The 15,901-nt window shown below is 40.2% G+C and overlaps 1 protein-coding gene across 1 annotated transcript in view; it reads right to left on the reverse strand.

Moving 5' to 3' along the window:
* Positions 1 to 6,603: 6,603 nt before the first annotated feature.
* The window catches only part of ofcc1 (orofacial cleft 1 candidate 1), an 88,527-nt gene continuing 79,229 nt past the window's right edge, over positions 6,604 to 15,901 (reverse strand). The window contains exons 23-25 of the mRNA XM_046065002.1: positions 12,349 to 12,546; positions 7,014 to 7,152; positions 6,604 to 6,790 (exon numbers count right to left, since the gene is read on the reverse strand). Of these exons, the coding sequence (XP_045920958.1) occupies positions 6,717 to 6,790; positions 7,014 to 7,152; positions 12,349 to 12,546 (411 nt within the window). The 3' untranslated portion in view covers positions 6,604 to 6,716. The remainder of the gene's footprint in view (positions 6,791 to 7,013; positions 7,153 to 12,348; positions 12,547 to 15,901) is intronic.

Genomic DNA, 15,901 nt, shown 5'->3' on the forward strand with positions numbered 1-15,901 from the left:
TTCACACACAAACACACATGTGCGTACCTTTAAGTTATTATGTTCCACAGTGTTGTGAGGCATTGTGGATGGTAGCTCTGAAAATCTAATACATTATTTAAATCCAAATCACCCTCCCCTGTCTGGCCATGTTATAGATGACAATAATGCTGCCTCTCTCTCTCTCTCTCTCGCTCACTCACTCACTCACTCACTCACACTTTTATCCCCTTTCTATCTCTCTTTAGCTCTAGTTGCATCAAAGAGATGCCAAGAACCAAAACAATCAATGGATGGATTGATGGTTGGTGCACAAGGTGGAGGGATAGATGATGGATGCATGGACAGATGGATGGATGGAATTCAGGTGCATAGAGTCATAGAAATAAGAAAGGGAAGAATGTGAAATTGAATGATGGAAGATGGTTGAGGCGAAGGAGGGATGAGGAGGGAGAGAAGGAGGCAGCAGAGGAAAGATGGCAGGCCTCAACACCAGGCCAGTCTGTATTGATTAGTGTGTGTAATAAAGAAAGGGAGACACTTGGTCCCATAGAGGACATGGTTCACTTGGTTCACTTGCTTTAACAAGGAGCGTGTGTGTGTGTGTGTGTGTGTGTGTGTGTTTGAGATGTAGAGCGGCTAAATATGCCGATGCATGCATTTCACATACAGAAATGCCTATGGGTGTCTACAGAAATGCATAAATGAAAGTGTGTGTGTGCGCACCTGTGTATGTGTCTGTGCCATGTACAGTGCATGCAAGTGTGTGTGTTTGTGCATACTTCAGGCTGCACCCCTTATGTGCCGTGCATAAAAACACCTCACACATACAACAGAGGCTTGCTCATAGAAAAATCAATATGCTGGTGATAGAAATATGCTAGAATGTTCTCTAGGTGAGAGATTGATCTGCGCTCCACAGAAGGTCTGTCCAAACCCAAATAATGGTTAGGGGCCAGTGACCTCCAGATCTCCACAGAAAACAATAATTATAACCACACTGTGTATACCTGGACTAAGCATAAAGACCACAGTCAATGAATGCTAAATGCTAACTCTGCAAAGGTGGTGGCTCAGCATTAAGAAAAACTAGAGCTTTGAACAATAATTAGGTCCACAATATAATTTCCAAGATTGGCGTTTTCAAGAGTCCAGCCAAATGAAATAAAAAGCCTTTTTTTTCACATATATAGTCATGCAGATTATATTTGGTTTTATTAGCCCAGGTTTTAAGATATCCAACTATAAAGTGCTCACACCATCGAAAAATTACTCAAAATCAACAGCGACAACAATTTCCAGTCAATTTAACAATTTATTTATTCAATTAATTTTAAGCTAATAAAACAAAAACTAGAAGAAAAAGAGAAAAAAAAGTTTTTCTTTCGTAATTTAGATGAAGTGACCCCTCAACATGACCATTAACCGGACAAATATTAAAGTCAAGGTCACTATATAGTGGTCATACCTGACAAAGTTGCTGCTTTAAATTTAATCTATAGTGTCAATGTCTACATCATACATGACCACCTTCTAGTTATTAAACCATTTTTAGTAAAAGCAATAATAAATACAAAGACCATTTTTTCCCACTCGATCCATTAACAGATTAAGTCTATAGAGTTTCAAAGAGTTTATTGATGATGATAATGCTCATCCAAAACAACCTGTATCATATTGATTTCATAGTGCACATTGTGTCTGATTACATAATGAATATTCAGTACGGTTGGCTGTGTATGCATGGCTGCAGTAGCATGGAGCTGCTAGTTTGGCTCACCAGCATCTTGCACAATGCATGAGCTGCACACAGTGTTTCCATTTAAACCAAATAAAGAGCATTCATTCAGATTAGGAGGAATGTGTGTTTTCTGCCACCCATATAAGCGCATTGGCTTTCATGCTAAATTGAAACCCACAATATGCCCATTGCATGATGTGTACCGTAGTTCACAGATCAATAGACTGCCTTGGCATTATTGTTGGTGATATCTGTGTCCAGCTTGGTCTTGGCAGGTGCAGTAATGCAAGCTGTCTGTGTGGAAAGCGACCAGGCGCATAGACTGATAGTGAGAGACAGTCAGACAGAAGCACTGTGCTGGAGTGAGGAGGTTTAATGGCTCCGTGTGGCATGAAACTAACTGTGTCCAACTCTCGTCATCAGGCATAGCCCACTGAAAAATAATGTCTCTCAACTGTAGATTGTTGTTTTAATCAATTATGCTACAGGAGGCAAAAGGTTTCCACATCAAGAAATTATTTGATCTATTATAAGTGTTTGAAAACACAATATTGAAATACCCAAGTCAAAATTTAAAATAGTTCTTTTTAATCTCAAAGGAAAATATGCTAACATATGAATTGGTCTTTTTTTCCGCATGGCTGAACTGGCCAACAGAACATCCTGATATTACCTAGCCAGCCTCTCATCAGCACAGCCACGTTTTGAGTGATGAGTCTCCTACAGGAACCAACAGCTGTATGTGCAAATCATGCATATAAATCAATTACCGGGGCCCTATGTACTTTAAATGCACCCATTAATTAAGCAATGTCAGACACAATGAACCGTGAAGTTCATTACATTTTTAGCATTCAAACCCAGGATTATTTGAAGAGTGTATGAGAGAGAGGGAGAGGGGTTTACCTAATGATTAGCCCCATAGCTCAATGTCGGGCAGACGCCAGCGGAAATTTCAGGAAAGCTGTTGCGAGAGGAGACAGAAGAGCAGCGAGCTGTCTCAGCAATCTACAAAACCCAAAAGTGTTGATCAAAAGGAAAGCAAGGAGCAACAACAACCACAACGTGATCAGCGCTGGCTTTGCCTACTTTTGAACTTTGAACTCACACAACCACCCATACAAGTTCTGTCTGGTGGACTGATGTGAGTCATATCTTTATTAGTCTTCTCACTTTGCATTTTCTCAGAACCAGTATGCACTGTGAGGGTTCATATGCAAAGTTCTCCTGAACAGCAACACGCAGCTACATAACTACTTTGTGAGTAGTAATGAGTGTAAGTATATATTTACTTCAGAGCTAAGACAAACAGTGCCTTCTTTATTTATCTAGTGCAGTGTGTCTTAAAAGCTTAGGAGTTTCAAATATTTTCTTAATCCTTTGTGTGAAGTGACAAAAAGAATCAACAAAGCAGAAGCTGCAGGAGTTTCTTTCAACAACAGCAATATGCAGGTGTTTTGTGTACGGATATGTGTATGTGTCTCTCTGAGTGTGTCTGTGACCTCTGTGTAGCTGCGTGCCAGGCTGTAGTTTGGTTCAAGTTGCTGTGAGATGACAGGAGAGGTTGGGGGGAGTGCAGAGAGAAGAAGCTGGGCCCAGCTGCCTGGCATTAAGCAATGACCTCTGCATAATGAAAGATGGCGACAACATTTCCCACTCATTACAAGGTTCCACACTGTGACAAGATTTGCATATTCATATATATTTCCCTCCACCTCCCCTCCCCTTTTTTTTCTCCGCAAATTATTTTTCCTGTGAGCAGGACATCTGCCTCCCTGACACTGCTCTGGAAGAGGAAAAATAAATAAATATGTGTGCAGAAAGGCACATGATCTATCCAGATGCCACAGAAATATGGCACGATGTTGACATCTCCGTACACCCTGACCGTGTGTGTTTTCCGTGGCTTAAGCACCAGGAAATCATGTTCGGGGTCAGTGGAGATGAATACAGCTTGGGCAGAACAACCTGACAGAGGTCTGGAATGTATAAATGTTTTGCATATTATTTTTCTACCACTGTGACATAAATGCCACCGTAACACTAGTGTTGCAGGTTATGCATTGTTGGGGCCAACTAAAATTAATGTCACAGAGGACAGGATCAGTAGATGTGTCGCTGATCTGATTAGACCATCTCTTTTAAGTAACAGGCTTGATGTTAAAGCTGAAGTGAGTTTTCCCTGTATAAATTATTAAAATAAAACACATAATAATAAAGAGAGCCTTGGAACATTCATTTATTTACAAGTTGTAAAATATTACAAAGTAATGTATGCAAAGATAGAGGATAAAAAACAAGTTTTACTTTGATTTTATATTTAAGATTATATTTTTCAGACAAATAAATATTATTTATAGATGAGAAGTCTAGTGAACACACATTTAAGATGAATGTAACGTCAGACTTCCCTGATGGATATTGTGCTGTAGGTTTCCTCTGATCAAAAGAGCATCAGAGCACCAAGCTCTTTCACTCCTTACAAGACATAATTACATTTCAACATCAAACAAAAAGGTACCATAAATGAAGTTGGGTAAATAGAAAATATAGACATGTATGCAAAGACAGTAAATGTACAAAGTTCTTCATCAAAAGAAATGCTTTAGTGGTTGCCTTAAAAAAACAATCAGAAAATGTTTGAAAAGGAAAAAAATCAAAGCAGCAAAAGTGTGGATTTGAATCCCTTTTATTTAGTTGGGTAACTTTAATTCAAATGAATCAGGCTGAGCTGCACCCGCCAACCGTGCCCCAAGAGTTGCCGATCTCAACGCATAGCATAACGATCACCACAGCACTTCTGAATACAAACTGTTTTATGTGAATACCTCAAGCTGAGGGCTACACAAATATAGAATTAGACAAAGTGTTATTTTTTTCTTTTAATGTTTTATTTTTCCCCTCTTTTCTCACTCTCCAGCAACATCCCCAGGTTGGGTTGGCTCTGAGCAGATGCAGGCACTTCAAAAAGTTGCAGCTCCTTTCTGATAGCTCTGCAAAAAGGTTTTCTTTTAACTTAAATCAGCAAATGTGTGGAGCAGAGACCTAGCGGCGTGTTTCTCTCCCCCAGAAATAATTGCTCCCAGGGATCAATTTGAAATTTAAATTGTGGTGAAATGGTGTTTGTCATTAACAATCAAATATTTGAACCATTGAAATACCTTTGCCCCCTCTGTATCCTCACCCTCTGCCCTCAGTTGGAAATTATTGCACAGGGCATTGTTTTGATGATGGTGAACTGAAAGTTTGGTGATCCCACCAGAGAGAAAGTATAAAGAGAAACAAAAGCCATTCATCAAAAATTATACATTTGTATAAAAGTGTGAACAAAACAGATTCATAGACCAGAGGAATATTTATGCTTTATAGCGGCTTGGTTTTGCTTCTCTGTGCTATTAAAAAAAGACATACAGAGAAAGTAAAAAGAACACAGGAGTTGGGTATAAGGATAAAAAAAGATACAAAGGTAAGGTAGGGCAAACGGAGAAAGAGAAGAGCTTCCTGTCATCTCTGAGAGGCAGCGCCTCTGCTTAATGTTCATTAGGGGGCTGATTGAATTGGGGGGTGTAGCCCTGTCACTGTTAATGGAGTGATCTCTAATTGGAGCGCATTAGCTCTATAGGTTCTGGCTAGTGTCAAAGGCAGACAGAAAGACAGGATGCAACACCAGAGTCTAACACATCCTGCCAATGCTAAAAATACACCAAAATAAACAAAACATATTGGCTGTAATATCTGTTCAGCATTTACATAAAGTGGATAAATGATCCATGAATTCCCTGTAGAATTATTAGTTGTACTTTCCTCATTTTATATCACAGACTGACTTATAAATCTAAAAATGTCATCTAATTTCTCTCTTCCTTTTATGAGGACCTCCAGGCCAGAAAGCCCTGTGGCTCTGAGGATCAGAAAGAGAATGTGTTGTGTGTGTGTGTGTCCATAAGTGCTGTGTACCATGCCCCCGGGCCATGACTGTGATGGTTTAAACATGGAGGTAAGGCGCAACTTCAAGGCCAAAGTAAGGTGTGCTCCTGATAATGACGAGCACGAATGGCCGCTATCGCCATCCAACAAGACCCAGAACTTGATCTGTAATGGCTGCCCATAAAGAGAATCATCATCAATGAAAATGACAGGTTATTAAGATCTGATTTTAGTGGGGGGCTATGGCTTTAGTATGATAGGTTAGCTATCTATAAAACCTTTAAAGCCTGGCCTTCAACGACGTGAATCCCGATTCCCATCTCCCTGCGCCCTGTGCCAGAGACACATGCTAATAAGCTCACAACCTTTAATTAAGCAATATGTGTAAGTAGGCAGCCATTATGGCCTGATTTGTGAGCCACTTCATTACACTGAGCACCGGCTAGCAGACACATATTCAATACAAATCAAGCTGGCCTGAATATTATCCTGCTTAATGTGGGGCCAATATTGATATTTTATCACTCGTGTTCTGATTAGTGACTTTTAGAATCTTCATTTTTCATTGTGTTGAGGCGGCGCTGAACACCTAATGACCTGCATTCATTAGAAGTGTTTCTGAACAATGTTTATTAGGTTACAAATTGCTTATCAGTCCACATACTATACTATTTATTTTATTTGCAGAGAGATGCAAGGACAATGTCATTTACAATACTGTTTTTGGTTATTCTGATGAATCAGCCTTCCATCATTTACCTATTTGATTATATTAAGCATTAAAGGGTATGGTACCCGGAAAATACTACACAATCCATGCATTTTTTTACTGCTGAAAAATGCTATCGTACTAGTTAGTGTACTAGTAGTAGTAATCAGTGTTGAGCTGCTTACAATTGAGAAAATGTGTAATAATTCCATTTTTAAATTCCACAACTATAAAAACATCAGAAATTGTTCAAGAAATGTAAGTACTACAATTTATATTACAGAGATTTCAAGTCAAACAGACAGTTGGTAAGATGACTCACTTTAGTTTAGTCCAATTATCTCTTCTTTTGATTTGATATCAATGGTTGAGATCTCGCAGTGCAAAACTGGAGCCACACCCAGTTCCTCCTACTGGCTCAACACGATGCAACCCTTGGGGAACGAAACATCAGATCAAACTGTGTAAATTCTGCTAAACAAACATAGGAAAGTTTGCACAGGTAAGCGGGTCACATGTGTGTGATATATGGTGACGAGGACTACTAAATGTGTACTTTTCTTTGTGTGCTCTCAAACTGCTAGCTATGCAAATAACATGTTTTTGCGATAATAATAAGAGGGGATTTTTATGAAGAAGCATCAGGTTAACACTCACGGCCAAACATTTTCTTCCGTTTCCGTAGCTGGTGTGGAGCACTTGCATGCTCCTTGTCCTCTCTCTGAACGGCAGAGCCCTGGCACGGGCAGGGCCCCATCGTTGTTGCATTGTTCGCCCCTTCTATGTCCCCAATCACCTTCAGAGAAAAAAACAACCCACGCACGCGAGAGTCAGCAAGGCAACATGAACGGAAACTTAATAAATGAACAGTACAACAATGTTAAAGCCAACTGTTTCAGAGGACCCCGGGGGCCTTATGTATCAAGCATCTCAAAGTGCAGGTTGAACTTGGATGACAGTGACTGAGATTGGCAGGAGAGCTGCTATTTTCCTCGAGGCCTGCGAGTAGTGTTGTCGTGCATAGTATCTACCTCTGTCCTGGTGCTTAGAGTGAACTTGGAGGAGAAGCAGAAATGGAGACTTTATATGACACACTACCTCTCGTCCCAGAGGGGAAACAGCTCTCACAACTCTGGGTTGGCCTACTTATGTACAGTGATGTGAAGTACATCTTAAATCTCACTGGTATAAACCACGATAAAATGATACATTGTCAATCTGTTTAAAAACTAAATATCTTTTTACCATAAACTTATAAAGAAAATAAATTCAGTGAATTTAAATGCATAAATAATGACGGGTTAAGTCAAATTTAGCCCTGCGTTCTTTCCACACATCTTCAGCACTATATTTCATAACAGCAGCATCAAGTAGTCATGTCAAAAAGTTAGGCTGACACTTTTATAAAGTTGCAAATTACACAGAGCAGCAATTGAGCAAACTTGAAAAATGTGCCACAGAGTGCTTCTTTATCTAAAACTAGTATAAACTTGCCTGATAATTACATCCAGTGTACTTTGGAGAAGTCCTCCTGCTAAGCAGATATGGCTGCCAGGGAGGCATTAATCTCCTCATGCAACATACAACACGTAGCCAAGGACATTCCCCCCTTTCTCTCTCTCTCTCTCCTTCTCTGTATCTCACATAGCCACACACACCACATGTAGAAAAGACAGCACACACAGCATACAGAACACACTCATTTCCTGTATAAATCATATTCATATTTCTGAGGGCTGCCGATGACCTCACGGCAAATGAAGCGTGGGTCCAAAGCTCCGCAGCGGCAATCAAACGTACGGCAGAGTAATTACAAAAGAGGGGTAGGAGGGAGAATTGATGCGGTTTGTCAATTAATGTTGCTGCAAGGTGTTTTTTTGAAAGGTTAACTTCTTCATATTCTCTGCATGCTAAATTAGGTCAATATTGGTCCGGCGAAGAGTCGTCATCATGTGCAGACAGACGGTGGGCTGAGTCATGGAAAGCCAAGACAAAGGGTCCTTGTTAATGAGAGATTTGATGGCATATCATGATGATGAGGTGTCCCACATGAAAAGGCAATCCTCTGTGCTCTTTACAGCCCCCCATTTCCCATATTCTCTGATCATCATCAGTGTCATTATTATCAGCATCATCATTATTTTTTATCAGCTTTGTCGCTGTTATTATAAAAGTCTACAAACTAAAAGGGGATTATACAAACCATACATAATAAGATAACTGAATGCAGTACAGTGACACCTTACTATGTGAACAAACTGCATACCTTTTGTTTCTAGAAATGGTTAAGCACATCCCCCCAAAAAGGGGGGAGAAAGAAAGCACAGCTGAAATTGCAGAGAAAAGTGTTTTTATTTATACAAGTCGCTGGAGATGCTCATCATCAGCGTTTTTTCCGAGCCATAAATAATTTGCGGAGGGAGGTAATATTCAAGCTGGCAGAGCCTTAGTTGTGCATCTTTAATGGAAGTTTTACAGAAGCTGAGCCAGTTCTTGCATATGCTGCTGCCTCCCATATGGAGGAAAGGAGACAAAAGGAGCACAGTTGGCTTGTCCTATCTTTTTATAAGTCCATCGACACTTAAATGTTAGCCCCGGAGAAAAAACGACACAGGGGGACATAAACCCACTGTGGTTTTAAGAGGGAAGATAATGACTTTGCCTGCATTAATTTCTTCATCAGCCATCTTGTTTCTTCAGACAGAGTTGTTATGAGGCCTTCTCTGAAGGTCCTAGGTTATATAGATGCACTTCCCTGCATAATTTCGGTCCTAACAGTTGTTGTCAGCAGTGCATTTTGTGAGTTGGCAGCTGGGGAACATCTGTTTATAGGTAATGAGTGTTTCAAAATCTACACCTCACTTTACCTTTAATGTCTTTTATTGGAGCACACTGATGGGAACATAGCTTTAACTTTTTGTATTGTTGTGATTCAGCTAGAAGATTCCTTCAACACGGTCAATGTTACAGACACCTGCCTCTGGCATCACGATGAATGAGAGCATATGATAGATCATTAATATTAACTTCTTCTTCTAAACAGAATTCAATATGCAAGTGAATAAAGACTTCATTATCGTTATATTGTTTTACAACACACCCACAATACTGAATTTACTCATTCCACTCCATTCCATGGGGAAAAAAAACCTTTCAGTCCACGTAACTGGCTCAATAATGGCTAAATAAACAACAGAAATATTTAGTTTCTCATAACTCTTGCTCAGTTTCTCACTCTCCAGCAAATCAAACAGGACACACCTCACTGTTCTGTTCTTTCCTAACAGTGTCTACAGCTCAGGGCACTTCTTCCAGGACTTGCTTTTTAAGGTGTTCGTTTAGACAAATTTTTGGTGTAAATTTGTGGGTATTATGCAAAGCTGCTTTCCCCCGGAGCTGTGGTCATGTGGTCATGTTAGTCTAAGGGAGGAGCAAGTCCTCCAGGGCACTGGTGTCCAGGACACTGCCTGCGAAAACAGAGCTCTTAAAAGGAAATGAGCCATCCGTCAATATTTTCTCAGTAAATGGAAACAGACTTCTTAAGTAGCAGGATTAGTCTTTTAACTAACTGGGACAGAGAACGGAGTCACGTTATTACACAGTCAAATGAACTTCCTTTGTCACTGTCGTCCTCCTATTTCAAGTGTCATCTACACATATGATCAAAGTTTCAAGACAGAATATAAAAACCCCTGAATATATTGAAGAGAAAAAATATATTAAATATATAAAAAATATAAAATATTAATAATAAAAATAAGAGCGAGAAAAAAATTTCTTTGTGCAGAGTACATGTCCTAAATTGAAATGTTAAAAGAAAAGTAATGCTATGTTGATAGGTTGCAATAAAGCTACTGAGAAAATGCCAAATATACTTCAGCATTTGGCACAAATTAAAATAAATTACACTTGTTTTTATTGCTCAAACAGGATTCAAGCTACATAATACTTCATCTAATAACATGGCAGTGTAAACGCATCACCATAAAACATGCCATTATTGTGATAAGTGAATAAAGTAATAAGCCTATACAGGAAAACCCATAAAATTGCTTTAAAATACCATAAATCTAAGAACAGAGGGGGACTTACTGTGGTCACTGCATCTCATTGTAGAGGCCTTTTCTATTTCAGTCTATATGTTTTTATCCATTTAATTTTTGTAGAAGTGTCTGCACGGCTGTTATTTCTCTCTGAGGAGCTGTCACCTTACATATGAAGGCCAGTTTGTACACAGCACCCTGTTGCAGTGTGTATATCACTGCCAGAATTATACAAAGCAGTAATAAAATCAGCTCAAGTGTTCTTCCGAGTGCTAGGGATGCCCTTTGGTGATTCCTGGATCTTGCTCTATACATAAAACAAGTCTATATATTCAGGGGAGGATTAGTTTGGAATATGTAAAGTGGGGGTCCGCGCTGCAAGGCGAAGGGGAATGGCATGAGGCTCTCTCTGCGATGCTAAGCATCGGTGTTATCGCTCCCCACTACCAGCGGGTGAAAGAGGATGCCATCGGCATCTCTTGCTACTGGAGGTCCCTGCCTGTTAAGTTGCATGGAACAGACAGCAAAACCCAAGGGACACAGTGTGTGTGAGAAAAGAGAGCAACAGAAAGATTACGTGTGCGTGTATGTGTTTCCCAAGGACAGTAACACCTATCTTTCACTTAAGATGGCCTCTATGAAGCTCCCTTCACAGTTTAAAGAATGGAGAGTCAGCACACTATGAATGATTTCATAGCGGCAGCAACGCAGAAATACCAGGAATTCATTCTTTTACTCTCAGTAAATGTTTATGTTTAAGGTTGTAGGTTTTTTGTATACCATAAAAAAATTCTCTGTGTTTGTCTGTGTCAATGAGTGTGTGGCCCCCAAGATGTCTCATCTGCTATGCACAGGTCTAGAGGCTACACACACACACACACACACACAGTGCGACACTAGTAATAAATATACCATGCTGTGTGTTTATTCACAGAAGCTCCACATCACTCAAATTATGACGGCGAACCATTAACGCAAAAGAGCCTCAGAGCTAATTGTTAGCGCATATAACCCCCTCCTTCCTCACTCCTCTGACATTCAAACTTCAAAATATTAATTTTGTTGGGATGATCCAGGTTGCTTCTGGGCGACTGACAGAATGATTGAGGAAAGGAGTGACTTCTTGCTACTGCAGCAGTTGTCATAAAGCACTACTTTTAATTAGGCCACAATCTGTGAATTGACCCACCTGTCTTTCAGGGCTTGGAGGACAAGGAGCAACATATAAGTTGCAATAATTACAATGCATGCATGTGTGTTGGGTTTTTTCTTTGCTGTTTTAAATTAAATTTCATCAGAAGTCATAACACAGTGGTAAATAGGATATGGCACTGGAATTTTATTATACCATACAAATTGTATAGAGAATGGTTGTTACAGAGAGAAGAGACCAAGTAAAGGGTGTGTTTTGTTGACTTTTGGTAAGTAGCAGTTATATTTGCATAATGAACTAAGTCTTTACTTTTTTCTCAGGGCAAATTCTGTTATTTCCTCTTTGAAAAGAAGAATTATTTTGAATCTGGTTTTACTCTAGCAAAAAACAAAAATCTCACCCTTTCAGACCACAGAGCTGTACTGTTGTCTTTTTATTGTTCTGAAAGCAGAATAAGGAACTAGTTGCTGCATCCATGTCTGTCCTCTCCCCCTTCTCTCTTCAGAGGAGGAGGAGAGAGAGAGGAAAGGAAAGAGTGTTTTGTGAACCTCCATCCCATTTCTTCACCCTTTTCATGGTGCAAGTATGTGCTCTCGCTGTATTTATGGTCGGATAATTAATGCAGCATACTGATTCTGAAAGTACACGTTCATGCTGCAGAAACTATTGCATTTAATCTCACTGCCAATTTCATAAAGTTGAATTGACCCTCAACCGTGTGTTTCACACATCTCCAGCAGCAAAACAGGAAAACGTTTTTGGATACAAAGATACATACAATATGTTGATATCCCACCTCAATGATAGCCCCATCGGTTTGTCGGAGGAAGTGCCTGTATCTTTGTTTCAACCCACTCAGGAAAAGGATGTAGATTGCCACATAGGTGCTGGTCTCTCTCTCTGGTGGGGGTGTGCCTTCCCTTAGGGGTTCACTAGGGGCTGTAGAGCCGGCCAATGGGTCTTCCACTGTCCAGATATAGTCATAGACTGCCACCTAGTCAAACACAAACATGAAAATTAGATAATAATATGTTGTGAGCAGGGATTACAAACTCTTCCTTGTTGGTGTATTCAAAGGCTTGTGAAAAGGACTGATATACAAGGCTTCGATGTGGGTTGCTAAATAGTTATGTTGTTGAAGAGAAGAAGATAAAACAACAAAAACAAACAAAGAACGAACAAACAAATTGCATTGAATTAATTAAATGAAAGAATAATGTAGAAGGGAACTCTTACATTATTCTTTCATTTAATTTATTTAATGCATTTTGTTTGTTTGCTTTCTAAAAGGTCCTAGGTTCTAAAAGATATTTGTATCACACCTGGGACACATTCAGTGTGAACATACTCTCCAGCTTTCACTTGACGCTGTTGAGTGTGTGTGACAATATTCAGTCAGAAATTGACACAAAAACAAGTGTCATAACTTTATTTCCTTGAGACAACCTTATATCAAAAACCCATGTACAGTGCATTAACACCAGTCTGAACCTTACCTTGGAAACTGCTGAGATGTTCATTTTAATAACGTACAACTGCAGCCACCAGATAAGCACCACTGGCATACAGTACATCAGTACACTAATTCCTAGTAGTGCATGAGTCCTATGGGGCCTGATCTGCAGCAGGTAAAGAGACAGGTTGTGTTTGTGATCATGCACACATATGTAAAATCCTGGTGGCAGGCTTGTTTATGACTCTTGTTGTGCGTGTGTATGTGTATGTGTGAGTATCGGGGCTTACATACCTGTAATGCGCTGCCCCTCTATATTAGGGTGAGACACGCGCAGCAAGCGGAGCGTGTAACATGTTATATAGGTCATGTAACTCAAAGTCATCCATGTGTGAAGATCATGGAAGCTCTCTCCCTTTCTGATAGTGTCTGCTGATGAATGGTTGAATGTCTGCTGATCGTATGCATTGCTGTAGATGTTATACATCATGTTAACTAAAAGACAAATCAGTTTTAGGATGTGAAAATTAGTCAAAAAAGCCTACACACCCACACAAGCATTATGCACATCTACAAACTTGGTTTAAACATCAATTTCAACCCTCAACAATGTCATTTTGACCTTCAGTGACAAACTACACATAATGTGCCCACATCGAAACTGTACACAGTGGTTTCACTAGTGTGTAGGTGGCAGAGCTTTAGTGGGATGCATTGTACATGCATGTGCTATACAGAGCCTTACGGGCCATAATGCAAACATTAACTCTCACACCACAGACTCAGACCAGTGAAAACCTCATGCACGCACACACACACTAAGCCACACACACAGTCATAGACACAAAGTTGAGGAAGTTTTTCAAGTAGTTTGTGAAACTCAAGGTGACCCCCTAATTGGCTGCGTAATTATGACTCGTCTAAAAATACAGAAAAAGGGAAAAGGCAAACTCATTCGGCTGGCCATGAGTGGCAGGGTCAAGCTGAAGGAGAGGTTTAATTTGGTGGTGTATCGATGTCACCCCACGCTTATAAACGGTTAGGCAAACACAACTCTAGGCACTTCACCGAGAAAACAGTGGGAGCCATTACTCCACTTGTAATTAGAGACATTGCATAAACTGCAAACCAGACAGCCCCATGAGTAGAAAGGACCTCATTGTCAAAATGTCACGAGTGCAGAGAGAAAGAAGACTAGCTAAGAACATTTAAAGAAGGTTTGTGTGTATCTGTGTGTAAGGGGGAGGTGGGAAAACGGGGATGCATCTCTTCAACGCTAATTACGACGCTCATTAGTGAAATCGCCTCAACTGCGCCTTGCCTCTAGCTTGGCCTCGGCCCACATTGAGGGAAACTGATTACCTGAATTCCTAAAGTAATCAGCACCACTGCTAGGCAGCAATCAGTCTGTTTGGATAGTGTGTGTATGTTGATTTGCTGCTTTTTTTTTCTTTTTGAGGAAACACAAGTGGGAGAGTGTGCAGTAATTCCTAGATCTCATCCTATATCGTGGTTCTCGGCTCGTAAATGATACAGTAAGAAATTGCAAACATTTAAAGTCACGAATGCGGAAAAAAAACTCCGTAAGAAAACATCCCTTCCTGCTGAACTGGTCACAAGAAGTGTGCCTATGACCCGGTTAAGGCCCCAGTCCAGGATTGTATAAACCAAGCTGTACAGTGGTGATAGAAACACCACAGATTCAGCCTCTGTACTCTGAGTCACTTTGGTTAAACACACCTGCTTAAATGTCCCTGTGTGGTGTGCATGTGTATGTATTTTGGCTTGCATGGAAATAGATTTTTTTGATGTTAGCCATGCCACCATCCTACGCTAATTAGCACGTGAAATCCAGTTGACAAGACCAGACAAAAGCTTGAAAAGGTGTTTGTGTGTTCAGTTTGGGTGATGCCATTTCATGCAATGCACCATGGCTCTCAGGATGCATCATTGCAGAGACACAAAAAGGAAAGAGCATTAGAGGGCCTGTCTGCTCTACACTACTCTGTTCTGGTCTGTTGTGTTGCGTTATGGTGCTAGCCTGGCTTCTAGCCCTAGCTTGAGTGCTCTCTCCACTCCACCATTGTTCCATTTGATAGCACTAAGTGACTGATTTAGGTTCAATGCCTGCATGGAGCAGACAGGCCAGCTGTGGGTTAAGCAGATAGCATTCAAGTGAGCTAACCCAATTCAAACCCAATCAAGCTGGGATTTATTGTTGGGGTCTGTATTTAGAAATCAGATAGAGTCTGCATCAGTCCCTTGACTTGCATCAGGAGAGACGGGCCTTATTTCTTTTAGCGGAGGACTATAAACGGCAAACCATGTTTTCCAGCAGGGACATAAATTTCAGGATTTGTAGACATTACCGCAAATGCACATAGAGAATGGGAGGGAGGGACAGGGACACAGGAAGTGGGGATGGCACAGCTGCAGACATGGCTCCATGGTTCACAAATATAGTCTGTCTGTCTTTCTGGGAGAAGATGCGATTTCACACCTACCGAATCATAGCATACCACATATGAATGCAGAATAAAAGCAATCAGTACTTAAATACAGACGCCTGTGGAAAGCTTTTCTTTGCAAAAATCCACTGTGACTTGTAATAAAATTTGACTGACCTGTCAATCATTTTGCGTAAGTCTGTCAAGAGATGGATTTGGAATTCCTTAGCTGTTTTGTTAGTTTGAGGCAAAAAATAGGCATCACTGCCTCAGAGATAAAAGGATAAATGCACTATATTATAAAAAGGATATTCATTTGTGTTATATTTAAAAAGTGACCCATATTCATAGCTAATTTAGGATTTAAACTTGCAACTAACAGCTAAAAAGAGGGCAGACAGAATTAAATAGTAATTTTCCACTGGGTGACAGACTGGTCTAGTAATAGC

This window comes from Micropterus dolomieu, linkage group LG01 (genome assembly GCF_021292245.1).
Source record: "Micropterus dolomieu isolate WLL.071019.BEF.003 ecotype Adirondacks linkage group LG01, ASM2129224v1, whole genome shotgun sequence".
Lineage (NCBI taxonomy): Eukaryota > Metazoa > Chordata > Actinopteri > Centrarchiformes > Centrarchidae > Micropterus > Micropterus dolomieu.